At 34.1% G+C, this 18,518-nt stretch overlaps 1 protein-coding gene across 1 annotated transcript in view; it reads right to left on the bottom strand.

The window, feature by feature from the left end:
- LOC114332161 (glutamate receptor ionotropic, delta-2-like) overlaps positions 1-16,879 on the bottom strand; it is a 174,426-nt gene extending 157,547 nt beyond the window's left edge. Inside the window, exon 1 of the mRNA XM_050646850.1 lies at positions 16,715-16,879. Within this exon, the coding sequence (XP_050502807.1) occupies positions 16,715-16,874 (160 nt within the window). The 5' untranslated portion in view covers positions 16,875-16,879. The remainder of the gene's footprint in view (positions 1-16,714) is intronic.
- Between the last annotated feature and the right edge of the window lie 1,639 nt (positions 16,880-18,518).

The raw sequence follows: 18,518 nt of genomic DNA, 5'->3' as shown, positions 1-18,518 counted from the left end.
AAGAAAAGTATAGTATGCCCGATCTATAAAAAAGGAGACAAATTCCAGTGCAAAAACTACCGTGGAATCTCTCTACTATGTACAGCATATAAAGTCCTCACGTATATTATAAACCAGCGGCTCCAACCACTAGCAGAAAATATTATTGGAGAGTATCAGACGGGCTTCCGACGGGGAAGATCGACACTGGATCAAATATTCACAGTAAAACAGATCTTGAGCAAAGCATGGGAACACGATATTGATGTTCACAACGTGTTTGTAGACTTCAAACAGGCATACGACTCAGTCAAAAGGAACAAACTATACTATATATTGGCTGAATTGGCAATACCACACAAGTTAATAAGACTCATTAAAGCCACAATGGATGAAACTCAGGCATGTGTACGAATACAAAACCACCGGACAGACTTTTTTAACATTTCGCAGGGACTAAAACAGGGAAATGGGCTGGCCCCAACATTGTTTAACCTGGCACTGGAGTATGCGGTTAGGCAAATGCAAACTGGACGAGGAAATCTACTGACCAACCGAACGGTTCAACTGGCCGCTTATGCTGATGCTATTAATATTATGAGTAGAACATCAACAGGAGCACAGGAAACATATGCAGAGTCAAAAACACAAACAAAAATGCTAGGTCTGGAAATTAACACAGAAAAAACAAAAATAATGACTCAGACGAGAAGAAATATAGTCCCAGAAAACATTATATATGAAGATGACATTGAAACGGTTGAAAAGTTTACATACCTGGGAGTAGAAATATATGCCGACGGATCAGAAGATGGAGAAATAAGGAAGAGAATAACGCAGGCAAACAGAGCTTATTTTGCCCTCTCCCATATATTTCGGTCAAAAAGTGTCCACCGAAATACAAAGATGAGAATCTATAAAACCTTAATTCGACCAATAACATGCTATGGCAGTGAAGTCTGGGTGCTGAAAGAAACATCCAAAAACAAACTCGACACATTCGAAAGGAAAGTACTTAGGAGAATACTAGGACCTGTGAGGGAAAACGGAATCTTCAGAAGTCGATACAACAACGAGCTTTATCAACTTTATAAGGAAACGCCCCTGTCAGACTTCATTAGATTACAAAGATTGCAATGGGCCGGACATGTGATAAGAATGGGAGAGGATAGGCTACCAAAACGAGCACTGAATGCTAGAATGCAAGGAAAGAGACCGGTTGGGAAGCCACGAAAGCGCTGGGAAGACACAGTAAACAGCGACGCACAAGCCCTTTTAGGAGTCCGTGTATGGAGAAGAGCAGCCACAGACAGGCAAGGGTGGAGGCAAAAAATAAAGGAGGCCAAGGCTCAATTTGGGCTGTAGTGCCGTAGAAGAAGAAGAAGAACCTAAATATATTGATGACGCAAGGCGCGGAAGCGCATCCAACCTGCACTCTAAAATTTTTCAGAAAGTGGTAGACTCGCTCAAACCAGGGCCGCGTTTAGGTCAATTGACGCCCTAGGCAATTCTCTAGTAGCCGCCCTTCAAGCGTGTACCATTTTTGCGAAAAAAAAAATTGCAATCAGATTGTTTTATTTAAATAAGAATACATAAAAATTATCATTCCAGGTCGATCACATCAGATTTATTTCTTGATTTTTCATTGGAAAAATTATCTAGAATGTCGTCATAATTTATCGTCTTTGTTACGTCACTTTCTATGGACAAAATCGACAAATTGTTAAGACGTTCTTGCGTCATACGTCATACTTGATCGGAAATTATTTTCATGACTATTTTAAATTCTTGAAATTTTCGAAAATGACCTTTCAGCGGACACGTTGGTTGGCCACTGGGAGGCACAAGTAAATGCGCAAAGCAATATCAAAATTAGGCAAAATATCTTTCATTCCACTCTTCTTTAAATATTTAGATTAGATATGTCAATTATTGGTGATTGGTGATTTTATTGTGGTATCTAAATGAACCTTTAACTGAATGCATTCATGTATGAATTATGTAGGCATGGGCGCCCATACTCATGGATAGGAGGGTGGGCCGTGCCCCCCCCTAGCTTTTCAGGTGCTGTAGACTATATATGGATATCCAAAGTATACAAAATATAATGTGCAACATCTTCACGTCTGCCCCCTCCCCCTGAAAATTTTTATATGGGCGCCCGTGTATGTAGGTATCCATTAGTGCAGCCAGTGAGGGTATTTGGCTCCGAATTCTATCCTACTGCATCAATTTACTTGATATTTTTACTGTAAGTAGGGAATAGCTCAAGAAACAAAGTTCACGCTATATCTTTTGACGCTTTTAACTTAGGGGTGGTTCCCACCCGTTCTCGGGGGTGGAAATTTTTTTATCAAACTAACACCGGAAGTGGCCAGAGAACATAATTCTAAGCAATAACCGCTTTATAAATTTTTTTGAAAACTCAATACTTTTTGAGTTATTCGTGGTTAAAAATTTGCCATTTTCATTGAAAAAGGAAACTTTTCGGAGACTGTTTTTTGGGAATACCATAAAAATTGTGAATCTAACAAAAAAAAAACTATATAAAACATTTTTGTCGTTTATGAAAAATCAGAGAGATTCATTTTTTCATAAATCTTCTAGTTTTAATAAAAAAAAGAGGTGGTAGGTGAAAGGGGATCTAAAATGCTCTATAATTTGATCTTATTTTTTTCAAAAACCATACATTTTAAACCCGTCCAACTTGTTGAACATGTTGCATTTAAATCTGGTGGATGAGGGGTTAAAATATACATACTTCGCATTTTATCTTAAAATAAATTAGTCATCCTTTTTTGTTACACCATATCTCGCTTAGTTTGAATGTACATAATCGAAATTTAACAGTGCGGTCGTTTTAAAGGTCTTTTCAGGCAGTACTTACAAAAGAAATTGATAGCATTATATCCTTAAAATCGACCATTTCTCTGTTATTAAGTTGAACACACCCATTTGATCATGCACAAAAAAATTTCTTTTCACCTACCATATCTCTTTTTATGTTATCAGCAGAAGACTTATGAAGGAACGAATCTCTTTGATTTTTTATAAGCTACAAAAATGTATTATATAGTTTTTTTCGTTAGATGCATAATTTTTAAGGTATTCGCAAAAAACCGTCCGAAAAGGCGACATTTTTTAATGAAAATGGCAAATTTTCAACCACGAATAACCCAAAAGGATTCAGTTTAAAAAAAATTATAGAACAGTGCACCTGCCGCCTTTGCGGTGCTGCCGGCGGCCCAATAATCCCTAAATTTACGACTTCTGTCCTTTTTGAATGAATTATGTTAAGAAAATGCAATTTGTTTTCTAGAAATGAATGCCCATATATTCCATTGATGGATGTACGATGTACTTAAATGTTATTCGATTTTAATTTTTATATACTACAAATATTTTTTGTACAGTATTTTTGCCGCCCTCTCACAATTTTCCGTCCTAGGCAACTGCCTATATTGCCTAATAGATAAAGCAGCCCTGGCTCAAACGAAGCAGTTAAGACCATTTTTAAGATTGTTGTAATCATGTTCCAAAAAAAGGATGATGTACTGTGGACTATTACTACACGTATGGTAAGTTTTTCTAAAAACCATATAAAACAAGAAAAAATATATGTAGTTTTATTTTGTTATAAATAAATTAATTTATTATAACCAAAATAAAGCATCTTTGGCATTTAGTAATGCGTTAGTTAGGTGGCTCTACTCGAGTTACTTCGGATTAAAAAAATTGCTCTATTAGAAGCCGAGAAACTGCTATACCAACATTTTTTTAACGTCTACCGATTTTGAACTTTAAAATTTTATTTTCTTCAACTTAGTCTTTGATTGGGATTTTGGTATTTTTGGTATTGTTCACGCGTAATAACGATTGTTTTTATTATTATAGTATATGGTAGGGGAGCCCAAGCGGGGATTTTTGCAGTTACTCGAGCGCGTCAGATTATCATATGGGGAGAAACCTGATACCCTGTAGATGTACCTATACCATATATTGGCTCTTAACACAGGGGAGTTCGTTAAGGGGGGCCCGAAAAAAAATCTATCCTTAAAAAAACTCGAAATTGTCAGATTAAGATCAGCTAAGTTAAGTTCATGCAAAAGAGTATATATTTCAAAAATCTGACGATTTGAGCCGGGCGTAAGGAAATGGGTCAGTCCCAAAGTTTCACAAAAAAAAAGCGAATATTTCGCGAAATGAATGACAAATCGAAAAACTAAAAAATATGTGCTCAATAATTTTTAAAAATCTATCGAATGATACCAAACGCGACTTCCCACGGAAAGGGGTAGGGGTAAGCTTAATATTTTAAATTCGAATCCCGTGATTCGCAAAATAAAAAACAGATGGAAAAACTGTAAAATACACTTATTAAATATTTTTGAAAAATCTATCGAATGGCACTAAACACGCCCCCCCCCCCACGGAGGTGGGATGGGGGGTTACTTAAAAATCTTAAATAAAAGCCCCCATTTTTTATTGCAGATTTGGATTCCTTACGTAAAAATAAGTAACTTTTATTTGAAACATTTTTTCAAATTATGGATAGATGGCGTTATAATCGGAAAAAACGACTGTTAGAAATGGAAAATTGAATTAAAAAATGGCAAGCGCCCAATAAAATGGAAAACTTTACTTAACTTTTTTTTGGTTTTAGGACCTAATCTTCACAACCCAATAGGTCCCCATGACGCTCGATTGACTGTACATTTAGCATACTTTGCTCCCCTACTATATGTTGTGAGTCTGCTGAAGATATGAACATTTGTATGTAGAAAGGGGATCGAAATAAAAAGGTGATGATTTGAAGATTACTTTCCTACTGATTATAACTTCGTCGCAAATGCCAGTCAACTTCTTAGGAACCTCTCCTAGCAATTAATTTTTTTTCTTTTAAAAGAAAATTCCTGCCGCGTCCTCTCAAACACCGCTTTCTTAATTTAATTTAATCTAATATTTGCTAAGATGTTTTATTTGTTTATAGGCCAAAACATTGTTTATAACTTTAAAGCATTCCTGAGGCCTGTCAAATAGTCCAATTTCAATTCTGTAAAGTACATTAGACATCTGGATAGCGCTATTCGAAAAGGAACCAAGCGACATTTGACAAAAAATGAGTTAATCGCACCAAACGACAGCCAGATTGGCCAGATGTTCACTTTATATGTGTAAAAAAATCCATACGTCTACGTAGCTTCTAGCGACATCTCTAGAAAAAAGGTCCAAGCGACATTCAAAAATCAGGCAGTTTTCTTTAATATAAAAAGACCCAAGTTAGTGGTGGTTTCTTTTATATTCTTGCAATAATTGCAACCAAACGACCTATAAGACAGTTGACTCCCTTTATAATAATGCAAATATTGTAACCAAATGACATGCAAGGCGTTTGGTTTCTTTTATATTATTGAAAATATTTCAACCAAACGACATGCAAGGAGGTTGGTTCCTTTTATATTATTGTCGACATTAAGTCTTTATTTCAGTTTCTTCCAAAAGCTGCCCTTCAATTCTACAAAACTAAAAACGTAAAGAATTTTGAGGATGATAGGTTCCTTGCCTGACTTTGATTTGAACGCAGAAGAAATTTAATGAAAGACATATTTTGCAAAACTTACGTTCCTGTACTTGAATATTGGTTTTAAACTATTGCTTGGTTAGAATTTTTGATTTTATGAGGTTTTTAAGATTTTTTTATTAGGTACTCATCTTAAGAATAAGAAAATTAACGCAGATATTTTTGTGTGAAAGAGAGATGAAAAGTTACGTTCCTACACTTGAGTATGATTAGTTTTAGAGATATATTTTGTTTGTTAAAAATTTTTGATTTTATAGTATAAGAGCTGTGAGACATTTTTGAGTAGGTATTTTAGGCAACCTGAAAATTTTTCAGGTGACTCTTCTATGATAGTCTAATACAAAAATGCCGGTCTGGCTGGAGGGTAGCGGTTATTTTCCCCAAAAATCCCCCCCCCCAAAAGTTAAAAAAGGGTAAAAATTGTTATTACAAAAATATCATTGATATGACTTGAAAGTAAATTTAAATATTCGAATATAAAGAAAATAAACAGGCCAGGCGATTTGGGGACGATTTTAACTCTGCAAGATACATGCATGGGCGCCCCAGGATTATTTTCAGGGGGTGCATCTGAACTTCAGAAGATTTCATCTGAATCTGTACATACTATTAACGAGTATAAAATATACAACTATACACTATACATGCATAGCTATGTACATTCGTTCCGGAGAGGGAGGTGCAATTGTTATTTTGACAGGGTATTTTTTAATTTAAAAAATTAATATTCTACAAAAGACAGGTTTTTTTGGTGAAATTTTCCAATTGCCATGTGATTAAACAAATTAGTCGTGCATATAAATGAACACCGCTATAAGTAAGCAGCAGTGTGAGAAAGAGCGTATACCGATAGCTATTTGCGTCCTCTGTTGTAGTTGAGTGAGTCCGTTCGCTCGAAAAAATCACGTGACCTGGCGATATCCATGTTGTTGTGCCTCGAAACGTTAGAGTAATTATTATATATATATATTATAGTTTTTAAGTAATTTTTCTTAATTAAAAAAATAATACGTACTATACAATAGATTTTGCAAATATGATAGAAAAAGACAAATTTGTTATTATAAATATATAGGTAGAAAATATAAAACTATAAACTAAATTAATTCGGTGTCCGAATCTTGTATTTCTTCTTTAAACTCCTCATCTGAGCTTAAATGTTCATTCTGTTCTTCTTCATCAGACTCCCCTCGAGACTCAGATTCCTCTTCTACATGATCTGTAAATAGTTGTAATATGTATTTAGAATTAATTAAAAATTAATAAGTGATTACTTAATTGAGTTGCTTCGTATTCTCTGTTCTGTTCTGAAAGACTTGCCGTTGTTGAGATGTGGTGTTATCGAATAATATAAAAAATATCATGGACACAACACTTAAAAAACAAGGAAACATTAAGAAAGATGAAAAAGGCAAAAGAAATACTCAACACTATGAAGGAAAGAAAAATGAGCTAAAATAAATATTCATTCTCTTCTCCTTCGTCAGACTCCCCTCGAGACTCAGATTCTTCTACCTGGTCTGGAAATAGTTGTAATATGTATTTAGAATCAATGAAAAATTACCAATGCTTAATACTTTTCCTTATATAACCAATCACATCACGTTTTTTATTTCTTAGTGTAGGTATGACCAAAGTAGCTCATGTTTCTTGCCTTCATAGTGTTGAGTATTTCTCAACATCGATACATTATTCGATAACTCCACATCTCAACAACGGCAAGTCTTTCTTCAGATGCGCCCGTGATTGTCCAGGCTTTGACTCCGTATAAAAGGACGGAGAATATGTAGCAACTCTACCAGTTAATTACTAATTAATTTTTAATTAATTCTAAATAGGTACATATTACAACTATTTACAGATCATGTAGAAGAGGAATCTGAGTCTCGAGGGGAGTTTGACGAGGAAGAAGAGAATGAATATTTAAGCTCAGCTGAGGATTTTGAAGAAGAAGTACAAGATTCGGACACAGAATTAATTTAGTTTATAGTTTTATACTTTTCTACCTGTATATTTATAATAATAAATTTGTCTTTTTCTATCATATTTGTAAAATCTATTGTATAGTACGTATTATTTTTCTTTAATAATTAAGAAAAAGTTACTTAAAAAACTATAATATATTATAATAAATACTCTAACGTTTTGAGGAACAACAACATGGATATCGCCAGGTCACGTGATTTTTCTCGAGCGAACGGACTCGCTCAGCTACAACAGAGGACGCAAACAGCTATCGGTATACGCTCTTTCTCACACTACTGCTTACCTATAGCGCTTTTCATTTGTATGCACGCGTAATTTGTTTGATCACCTGGCAGTTGGAAAATTTCACAAAAAAAAAACTGTCTTTTTTAGAATGTTTATTTTTAATATTAAAAAATACCCCGTCAAAATAACAATTGCACCTTTCTGTCCGGAAGGAATGTACATAGTTATGCATGTATAGTTGTGTATTTTATACTCGTTATTAGTATGTACAGATTCAGATGAAATCTTCTGAAGTTCAGATGCATCCCCTGAAAATAATCCTGGGGCGCCCATGCAAGTATCTTGCAGAGTTAAAATCGCCCTCAAATCGCCTGGCCTGTTTATTTTCTTTATATTTGAATATTTAAATTTACTTTAAAGTCACGTCAATGATATTTTTTGTAATAACAATTTTTACCCTTTTGTTTAACTTTGGGGGGGGATTTTTGGGGAAAATAACCGCTGCCCTCCAGCCAGACCGGCATTTTTGTATTAGGCTATCATTGAACAGTCACCTGAAAAATTTTCAGGTTGTCTAAAATACCTACTCAAAAATGTCTCACAGCTCTTGGACCATTATGAGTTTTAAGATTATCTAGTATTACTTAAATTAAGAATAAGAAAATAACCAAAGATATATTTTTTTAAAGATAGGTAAAACCTTTTTTTTCTAAATAGCAACTAGTTACTAGTTGCTATTTAGAATTCGTGTAGAAAGATTCTCTCCGGACTAGCAACTCCCATTGTTAGGAGTTCTGCGTGGTCATGGTATAAATCACGTTAAACTTCAAACATTATCTACAACAATGTAATGTACACATTAACAAGATTATACCATTTAAAGGAATTCACCCATTTTTGTAGTGGCATTAATCATGCATACCTTGTAAGCAGCACTGAAGATGGACTTGTCATTCCGCAAACGTTCTGCGATGTAGCCGGACAGTTACTTTTTAAGAAATATACCTTTTATAAAGGGTTTTTTAATACAAATTTTTGTGATTTATGGTATATAGTCGACTACAGGAAATTCATGTCCTTGTGGATTTTTTAAATTTACAGTACAAACATAATAATACCTGCATTTTCCGGCTTATCCACAACGATCATATATTAGTATAGTATAGTTGATACAAAAGATGGCATAACCCAGACATCCAAAGTGAAAGTTATCCTTCAACACCACATTGTTTTATATGGTCCACACAATGTCCAGAAAAAAGTCACACCATTTTGAGCGTCGGGTTTGGGGGGGGGGGGGGGGGGGAGAAATCGGTAAACTCGTAGTTTTTTAAGTTTTTCGCCAATATTTCTAAAACTATGCGGTTTAGCAAGAACAACCTTCTATACAAAATTATTCTACATTAAATTCTAAATAAAAAAGGCCCTATGCATAATCTTTCTAAAATGAATGGTTCCAAAGTTACGGAGGTAGTATAATATAACTGGTCCAAAAAAAGGCCTAACCCAAACATCCAAAGTAGAAGTTTTCCTCAATACCAAAATGTTCTATATGGTCCACATATTGTTCAGTAAAAAGTTACACCATTTTGAGCGTCCGGTTTGGGTGGGAGATGGGAGAGAAGCCGGTAAATTAGTAGTTTTTTTTAAGTTTTTCGTCAATATTTCTAAAACTATGCTTTAGCGTAAACAATGTTATATACAAAAATATTCTACATGAAATTTAAAACAAAAAATGTTCTATACATAATTGTTATAAAATCAACAGTATCAGAGTTACGGAGGGTGAAAGTCGAGGTTTTCGATACTTTTTGTATTTTTTGGGCAATATTTATGATATAACTATACCAAAAACCCAGACATCCAAAGTGAAAGTTATCCTCCAACACCAAATTGTTCTATATGGTCCACATAATGTTCAGAAAAAAGTCACACCATTTTGAGCGTCGGATTTTGGGGGGGAGAGGGAGGAGAAATCGGTAAATATAAAAAGAATCGAAAACCACCACTTTTCACCCTCCGTAACTCTGGAACCCTTGATTTTATAACAATTATGTATACAACCTTTTTTGTTTTAAATTTTATGTAGAACATATTTCTATAGAACATTCCTTACGCTAAAGCATAGTTTTAGAAATATTGACGAAAAACCTAAAAAAAACTGCTAATTTACCGACTTCTCCCCCATCTCCCCCCCAAACCGGACGCTCAAAATGGTGTAACTTTTTACTGAACAATATGTGGACCATATAGAACAATTTGGTGTTGAAGGAAAACTTTTACTTTGGATGTCTGGGTTAGCCCTTTTTTTGGACCAATTACACTATACTAGCTCCGTAACTTTGGAACCGTTCATTTTAGAAGAATTATGCATAGGGCATTTTTTATTTCAAATTTAATTTAGAACAATTTTGTGTAGAAGGTTGTTCATGCTAAACCGCTTAGTTTTAAAAATATTGACGAAAAACGTAAAAAACTACGAATTTGCAGATTTCTCCCCCCTCTCCCCCCCAAACCCGACGCTCAAAATGGTGTGACTTTTTTCTGAACATTATGTGGACCATATAGAACAATTTGGTGTTGGAGGATAACTTTCACTTTGGATGTCTGGGTTTGGGTCTAACTATACCATACTATATTTAGTTTTCCCCCATTTGATATGATCCGTCATTAAAGCAATATTTCGTTAGTGGAGACAAGACGTGTTTCGTTAAATAAAATTTTGGATACATACAAGGAACAGAGTTTCTCAGTTTAGTAGGTATTCTGATGTTGGATTTCATTTTTCAACTTCTCATGGAGAAAGATGAAATAGACATTCTGGAGATGTTGAAAAACTTACTACCATCACTCCCTATTTACTTACTTACTTATCCTCTTGTTTTGTTATGTCTGTGTCCGGTTTTCACAGAGTATGGTGCAACCAATTACATCTCTTTCTTATTTCTTTATGTATTAATTCTTGTTTAGTTTTTTTTTCCATGAGTTTAAGTTTGTGATCCGGTTGGGCCAAAATATTCTTAGAATTTTTCTTAAGCATTTATTGATGAAGGATTGAACCTTTCCAGTGTTGTGTTTTGTTATTCTACAAGTTTGTGATCCGTATAATATACTCTGGGCTAATTAGCAAAATTCATGGAAAAGTTATTTACCAGCAATTTTATTGCTGGAATCGAATTATAAGATCCTATATATTAATAATATAGGTATGCAAAGTCCGCAGATAGTGTGCTACTTTTTTTATAAACAAAATGGCGCCGACAAATCGTATTTTTTTCAATTATTGCTCTATAACTCCGAAGATTTTAACTTTACAACAAAAACACCCAAATAAAAATTCACCGCAATTAAATTCTGCATAGAGATATGTTTTTCACGATTTGCTCCGACGAAAATTTTCCTCGGAAAACGCGGATTTCCTAACAAAAACTATAATTTTCAAATAAAGTTTTAGGTAAGTAATTATTAATCAATAATTAAGTAACTTAGTGACATCAAGGATTTCTTGGTATAGATAGTAATTCCAGAAGCCGGTGAAAATTAAACGAATATTTTAGCAACAATTCAATTGTTAATTAACAATTTACGATCGCAATAATAACCAAAATAATCATGATACATTGATCAAACTTATAAAGATAATAAAGATGAGATGTTTGTTTAATATTTTATCGACAAAATATAAATTTCTCTTTTTTTTTGCATATTCTTTAATTTTTGAATAAAAAAATAGTTATAATACGTAGTCTAATTAGTAAAGTACAAAGAAAGGTTATTTACCAGCAATTTTATTGCTTTAATCGAACTATAAGATCCTATATATTATTACTATAGGTATGCAAAGTCCACAGATAGTGTGCTACTTTTTTTTATAAATAAAATGGCGCCGACAATTCGTATTTTTTTCAATTATTGCTCTATAACTCCGAAGATTTTAACTTTACACCAAAAATACTCAAATAAAAATTCACCCCAATTTAATTCTACATAGAGGCATGTTTTTCCCGATTTGCTCCGACGAAAAATTTTCCTCGGAAAATGTGGGTTTTCCCAACAAAATCTCGAATTTTCAAATAAATTTTTTGGGCCAGTAATTATTTATCAATAATTATATAGCTTGGTGAAATAAAAGCTTTCTTGGTATAGATTATAAATTCAGAAGCCGGTTAAAATGAAACGAATATTTTAGCAACAATTCAATTGTTAATTAACAAATTACAGTCGCAATAACAACCAAAATAATCATGAGACATTGATCAAACTTAGAAAGATTATAAAGGTGTGATGCCTATTTAATATTTTGTCGACAAAATATAAATTTTTCATTTTTTTGCATAATCTTTAAATGTTTAAAAAAATTGTTATAAACAAATTAACATTTCTTAGAAATTGTTTATTATATTCTAATTTAAAAAAATATTTGAAATGCGTATTTCATAGGTCTTGAAAATGAATGGTTTAAAAAAATTTTCCAACCATTTGCAAAAAAGTTAGGAAACAGCAAAATAAATATACGATATCTCCATTGTTTATAATTTGTTTTAATTGTTTCAAAACTTAAAAGTGAGTCTATGGTACAATCTAATTACTCACAAAGAATGTCAAAAATTAGTGCAATGGTTATATTTTAATCAAAGATTAAAAAAAATTTTCTTGTAATTTTTAGCGCGAAAGTAGGCTTGATACAGAGCCGGAGATAAAATGTTCACTCGAAGCGACTGACACGCTTAAACTCGCGCGAGTTGTGTATGTGGGCGGGTAGCTACGGTACTGTATTATTCTACTTTCGCGCGTGTAAATTACAAAAAATATAATTATAATCTTTAATTAAAATATAACCATTAAGCTGATAATCGATATTGTTTTATAAATAATTAGCTTGTACTTTAAACTCACTTCTACGCTTTGAAAGAATTTAAAAAAATTATTAACACCGTAGTAATCGTATGTTTACTTACATAACTTTTTTGCAAATGGTTGCAAAAAAGTTTTAAAACATTCATTTTCAAGATATTTGAAATGCGCATTTTAGCTATTTTTTAAAATTATAATATAATAAAAAATTTCGGAGAAACGTTAATTTGTTTATAACTATTTTTTTTTAACATTTAAAGATTATGCTAAAAAATAAAAAATTTATATTTTGTCAACAAAATCTTAAATAAGCATCTCATCTTTATAAGATTTCAAAGTTTGATCAGTGTATCATAATTATTTTGGTTATTATTGCGACCGTAAATTATTAATTAACAATTGAATTGTTGCTAAAATATTCGTTTAATTTTCACCAGCTTCTGGAACTATAATTTAAACCAAGAAGGCTTTTAAGTCACCAAATTATTTAATTATTGGTAAATAATTACTTACCTAAAACTTTATTTGAAAATTAAAGATTTTGTTGGGAAAACCCGCATTTTTCGAGGAAAATTTTGGTCGAAATAGATCGAGAAAAACACGTTTCTATGCAGAATTTAATCACGGTGAATTTTTATTGGAGTATTTTTGTTGTAAAGTTAAAATCTTCGGAGTTCTAGAGCAATAACTGAAAAAAACACGATTTTCGGGCGCCATTTTGTTTATAAAAAAAGTAGCACACTATCTGAGGACTTTGCATACCTATATTATTAATATATAGGATCTTATAATTCGATTCCAACAATAAAATTGCTGGTAAATAACTTTTCCCAAAAATGGCCTATTCTCCGATAATCAGCCCAGACTAATAGTACTGCCTTTACATTACTATTAAAAATTTTTACTTTGGTGTGCAGTTTTATCTCATTAGACTTCTATATATTATTTAACTTATAGTATGCTGTCTGTGCTTTGCTAATTCGTGTTTGAGTATCCTCCTATGTTCCTCCTATCGTGTTTAGTATACATAAGTATACATCCTATGTAACTGACTCTTTCCACTGATTTCCGCTCTTGGTTTTCTACTTGTATACCCATTTCTCTCGGAGTATTAATCTTCATTAATTCAGTTTTATTCATGTTTATCTCCATATCCAATTTTTAACCGTCTTTGGCCAACTTCTCACTTTTTTTCTGCGTGCTCTGTCTCTTGTTCAAAGGTATTTAAGTGCATCCCAGTTTTACCGTTGCTGCTTTTTCTTATGAGCCAGTCCATGACAATAATAAACAGAGTTGGAGACAGTATACAATCCTGCTTTGTTAATGTCGATTGGTTGTGTTAAATTCCCATCGTATAATACTTTTGTTATGGTGTTTTCATAAAACAATTTCATCTGCCTTAAAAATTTGTCCGGTATCCCATAACTTTGTACTATGTCCCACAATTTTTCTCTATGTAAGATGTCGAACGCCTTTCTAAAGTCAATGAAGTTTAGATATAGTTTACTTTGCCCTTCCACTGACTGCTAGATGGTCATATTGAGCGTGCCGATCTGGTCTATATACGACTTATTTGTTCGGAAGCCAGCTTGATTGGGTCTTAATTTTTAGTCTATTTTATTTGTCATTTTATTAAGCGTGATACGGGCATTGACATATTAAGCCTAGACTCGGCATACTCACCAAAAAAGCGTAACGCGGAAACAGCATGTAAACAGTCGATCGGTGGTCTATCTATCTCTTTTAACCAAGCGACCCCGCGCATGTGACCGACAAAGATGGCTAGACCACTCAATCCTATGTCGGCGCTACACCTCGATGCATTGAGTGGCATATCCCAGCCAAGTTTATTCTCTTTACATTCTCTGGATACGGTCATTATTTTACTCGCAAGACATAAGAGTGATAGTGATTATAATGCTTTATGTCCATTCTATTGGAATTTTCTCCTGTCTCCATATATTTTCAAATAGTTTTTACAGTAAATGTGTCAATTTTTGTTCTGTGTTTGAATCATCTGGACCTACTGCCTTTCCCTTATTGAGTTGTTTTATAATACTCTCTATTATTTCCTCTCGGCTGAAGATGGAGACATCAATATCTAACGGTTCTGGATTTTTTCTTTCTCAATATTTTCTACAGAATTCATGTTTTGTTAAACAAGTCGATGAAATACTCCATCCATCGTCTTGCTATTTCTTTTTCTTCTGTTTTTTGATTATATTTGCTGGTATTTGATTATATTTATCTCTAATAATTTGTGTTATGTGGTGTCCATTTCCTGGCGAGTTTCCTTGTATTTTCATAAAGTTTCCTCATTTCAAGTTGCCGCAGCTTGTTCGGCTTCTGTTGCTAAATTATTATAGTATGTTCTTTTGTCTTTTCTTGAACTTTTCTTGACTTCGATGTCTTTTCTCTTATTAATATTTTTTGGTTATTTTCTCTTCTTTGTAGAATCTTGTCCCAAGTATCCTTTGAAATCCATGATTTCCATCACGCCTTAGTTCTTCAAAGAGAGTGTAGCATGTTCCGTGTTTTCTTTGCTTTGATTGATAGAAAGAATCCACCTGGCGATATATGGCGATAAAATAATCATATAGCAACAACTTGTTAGGATTCATTATTTTTCAATAACCTGGTGTCACGACAACAAAACAACAGATTGTTTGACCGGTAAAAATCTGGTGAGTGTGCAAGCACCTGCTACCAATAAAATATCGACCGATTTTTTACTGGCCGTTCAAAATCGGTGTGTGTGCCATTAGTGTTACTCCTTCAAAAGTATAATGTTACATCCGTTAAGCGGGCTCCACACTCTCGGCGAAGATACTTCGCCAAAGTTGACCGAAGTCCGAAGTACCTCTCTACACACTCGTTCTACTTCGTGAGGAACACATTCAAGCGGTGCGATACCGACAAAGATCCCTTTGACTCCGACGCGCCAGACCGACAGAGAACGGAAGTAGAACGAAGCGAGGCAAAGTTGCACAAGGTAGCCGTCTACATATTCGCGGTCGGACGGACCGACGGACAGACAGCCTAGGTCAAATATCTCACCTTTAGTACCATCCTTGCATTATAAGCTTTCATTTGACACCTCGTTTGTCATTACAGGTATAATGACGGAGGAGCTGAAAATCGCTAAAAACCATATTTGGTGACCTTTGACCCCGCGTAAATTTTTTAGCACGGGTCGGATTTATGAGGACTTTTTAGATTTCATTTATGATGGTATTTTGACCAATCCTGCCAATTTTCAGCTTGATGGTAATTATTGTAGCCTCACTCCTATTTTTGAGTTTAACTAGACCGGTCTATATATTCGCGGTCGGACGGACCGACGGACAGACAGCCTAGGTCAAATATCTCACCTTTAGTACCATCCTTGCATTATAAGCTTTCATTTGACACCTCGTTTGTCATTACAGGTATAATGACGGAGGAGTTATATTCGCGGTCGGACGTACTTGGGGACAGACAGCCTAAGTCAAATATCTCACCTCTAGTGCCATCCTTGGATTATAAGCTTTCATTTTACACCTCATTTTTCATTCTAGCTGGTATAATGATGGAGAAGTTATATTCGCGGTCGGACAGACAGCTTAGACCAAATATATTGCCTTTATTACCATCCTTGGATTATAAGCTTTCATTTGACACCTCATTTGCCATTCTACCTGGTATAATGACGGAGAAGTTATATTTGTGGACGAACGGACCGATGGACAAACAGCCTAGGTCAAATATCTTACCCTTAGTACCATCCTTGGATTATAAGCTTTCATTTGACACCTTATTTGTCATTTGTCATTCCAGCTGGTATATTGACGGAGGAGTTGTGATTACAGACAGACAGACAGACAGACAGACAGACAGACAGGCAGACAGACGGACAGAAAGACGTGGATAATTCAAAGTTTTCACATTTTTTCCAAATGGTGAAAACAATAATAGTTTAGCTTTAATAAAAGTACCTAAAGAATCGATAATCTAAACAGAACTTAATGAAAGATATAAAATTGCGAAGACTGTCAAATGAAATTAAATAAATCCAATGGATTCAAATTTGCACTACATAAATATAAATACCTGCATTTTCCGGCTTATCAACAATGATCATATAGTTAATTTTCCTCCATTTGATATAATCTGTCATAAAAGCAATATTTTTAGGTACATCGGTACAATAAACGGTTACATAAATAGTTGCGCAAAGCCAGATCAGACGTTGGCATTTGAAAATATCCATGTCGAGACTGGTAGACACAATGATCATCTACCTACAAATTATTAAAGAATTTGATTATGAAGTTTGCGGCACGATATTTCCCAATCAAGGTTTAATTAGTAGTAACCATTAAAAGTTTTATATAATTACAATATTTGAAACTGGAAAAAGTGTCGTCATGATGTATTGTGGCCTTGACATGTGATTTACGTGTACTCATTATTATTAAAAAGTAATTTAGTAAAATAAGTATATGTACAAGATACAATTTTTAAGTAACTTTAACTACATTTCATATTTCTCTGGCTATTGCTTTTTTTTAATAGTTGAAATGTAGAATGAAATTATAGATCGGGCACCGGGCATTTAGCACAAAATAAATCGGTTTTTGTACCTAGAAACTTACAATTTTTTGCATTATGTTCAGGATGATGTCAAGTAAAAAGTCTACAATAGAAGAATTGGTGGAAATGCATAGTTAAAGTCCATAAAATGCATCCAAAAGTGCACAAACACGGTAAGATAAGTATATTAAGGACCAGATTTTGTTACTCGGCGGTTTTTGTTGTTGCGGAAGACGAATACGATTTCAGAACCGACCACTGGAGCAGCTGGTGCCAGGTTCACTGCTAAGGCACGTCATCTAAAGTTTAGAGGGTTTTCGGCACTAAAATGTTGCAAAAAGAATACTTGGGGAGTTTTGGGGTTGCTGAACAAGAATACGCTATTAAAACCAACCTTAGGTGCACCTGGTATCCCAAAACCCTCCAAACTCCAGAAGATAACATGCCTTAACAGTGATCTTGGGTACTAGGTAGTCCGGGAGTCAATTCTGATGTCGTATTAGTATTCAGCTTCCCCAAAAATTGCCTATTAATCTATTTTTTCTTCTTCTTCTTCTTCTTGTTCTTCTTCTTTTTGTATAAATATGACTCTGTCTGTTTTTTCAATGTGCCTCTAGTAAGTTGTCGTTCCATCGTTTTCGCGGTTTTCCCACTAATCGTGTTCCTATTGGAAAACCGTCTCTCGCTGTCCTCACTACCCTATTTGTTGTCATTCGGCTTATGCGGTCATTCGATTCTATTCTTCTGTTCCTTACCCAGTTAATATTGTTATCCACCTTGCATCTCCGTCGTATATATGTACTTCTAGCTCTGTACCATAGAGTCTTATCATCGATTTTTCGAAGGGTTTTCATCTCCGCTGTTTCGAGAAATCTTTTTGTCCTCTCTGTGTCGGGTCGTGTTCCTGCCGCCTATGTCATTATTGGTTTGATGACTGTTTTGTAAATTCTGCCTTTCATTTCTTTTCCGATCTTTTTATTTCTCCATATTGTGTCATTCAGGCAACCTGCGGCTCTGTTTGCTCTATTCACTTGATCTTCCACTTCTGTTTCGAGTCTTCCGTAGCTAGATAGTGTGATGCCTAGGTGTTTAAACTCCATCACTTGTTCTATTATCTGATCTCCAAGCTCCAATTTACATCTTATTGGATCTGCTGTTATAACCATGCATTTTGTCTTTTTTGAGGAAATTAACATGTTAAATTTTCTGGCGATTTTTGTTGTTTTTCTCCCATTTGGTATCCTTTTTAAGTTCTTACTTTTTTATTATTTCGTCCATGATCAGGTTGAACAATAAAGGACTCAAGGAATCCCCCTGTCTT

Source organism: Diabrotica virgifera, chromosome 1 (assembly GCF_917563875.1).
Source record: "Diabrotica virgifera virgifera chromosome 1, PGI_DIABVI_V3a".
Classification (NCBI taxonomy): domain Eukaryota; kingdom Metazoa; phylum Arthropoda; class Insecta; order Coleoptera; family Chrysomelidae; genus Diabrotica; species Diabrotica virgifera.
Note: the sequence above shows the minus strand (reverse complement) of the source record. Positions and strands in the feature narration are given on the sequence as shown.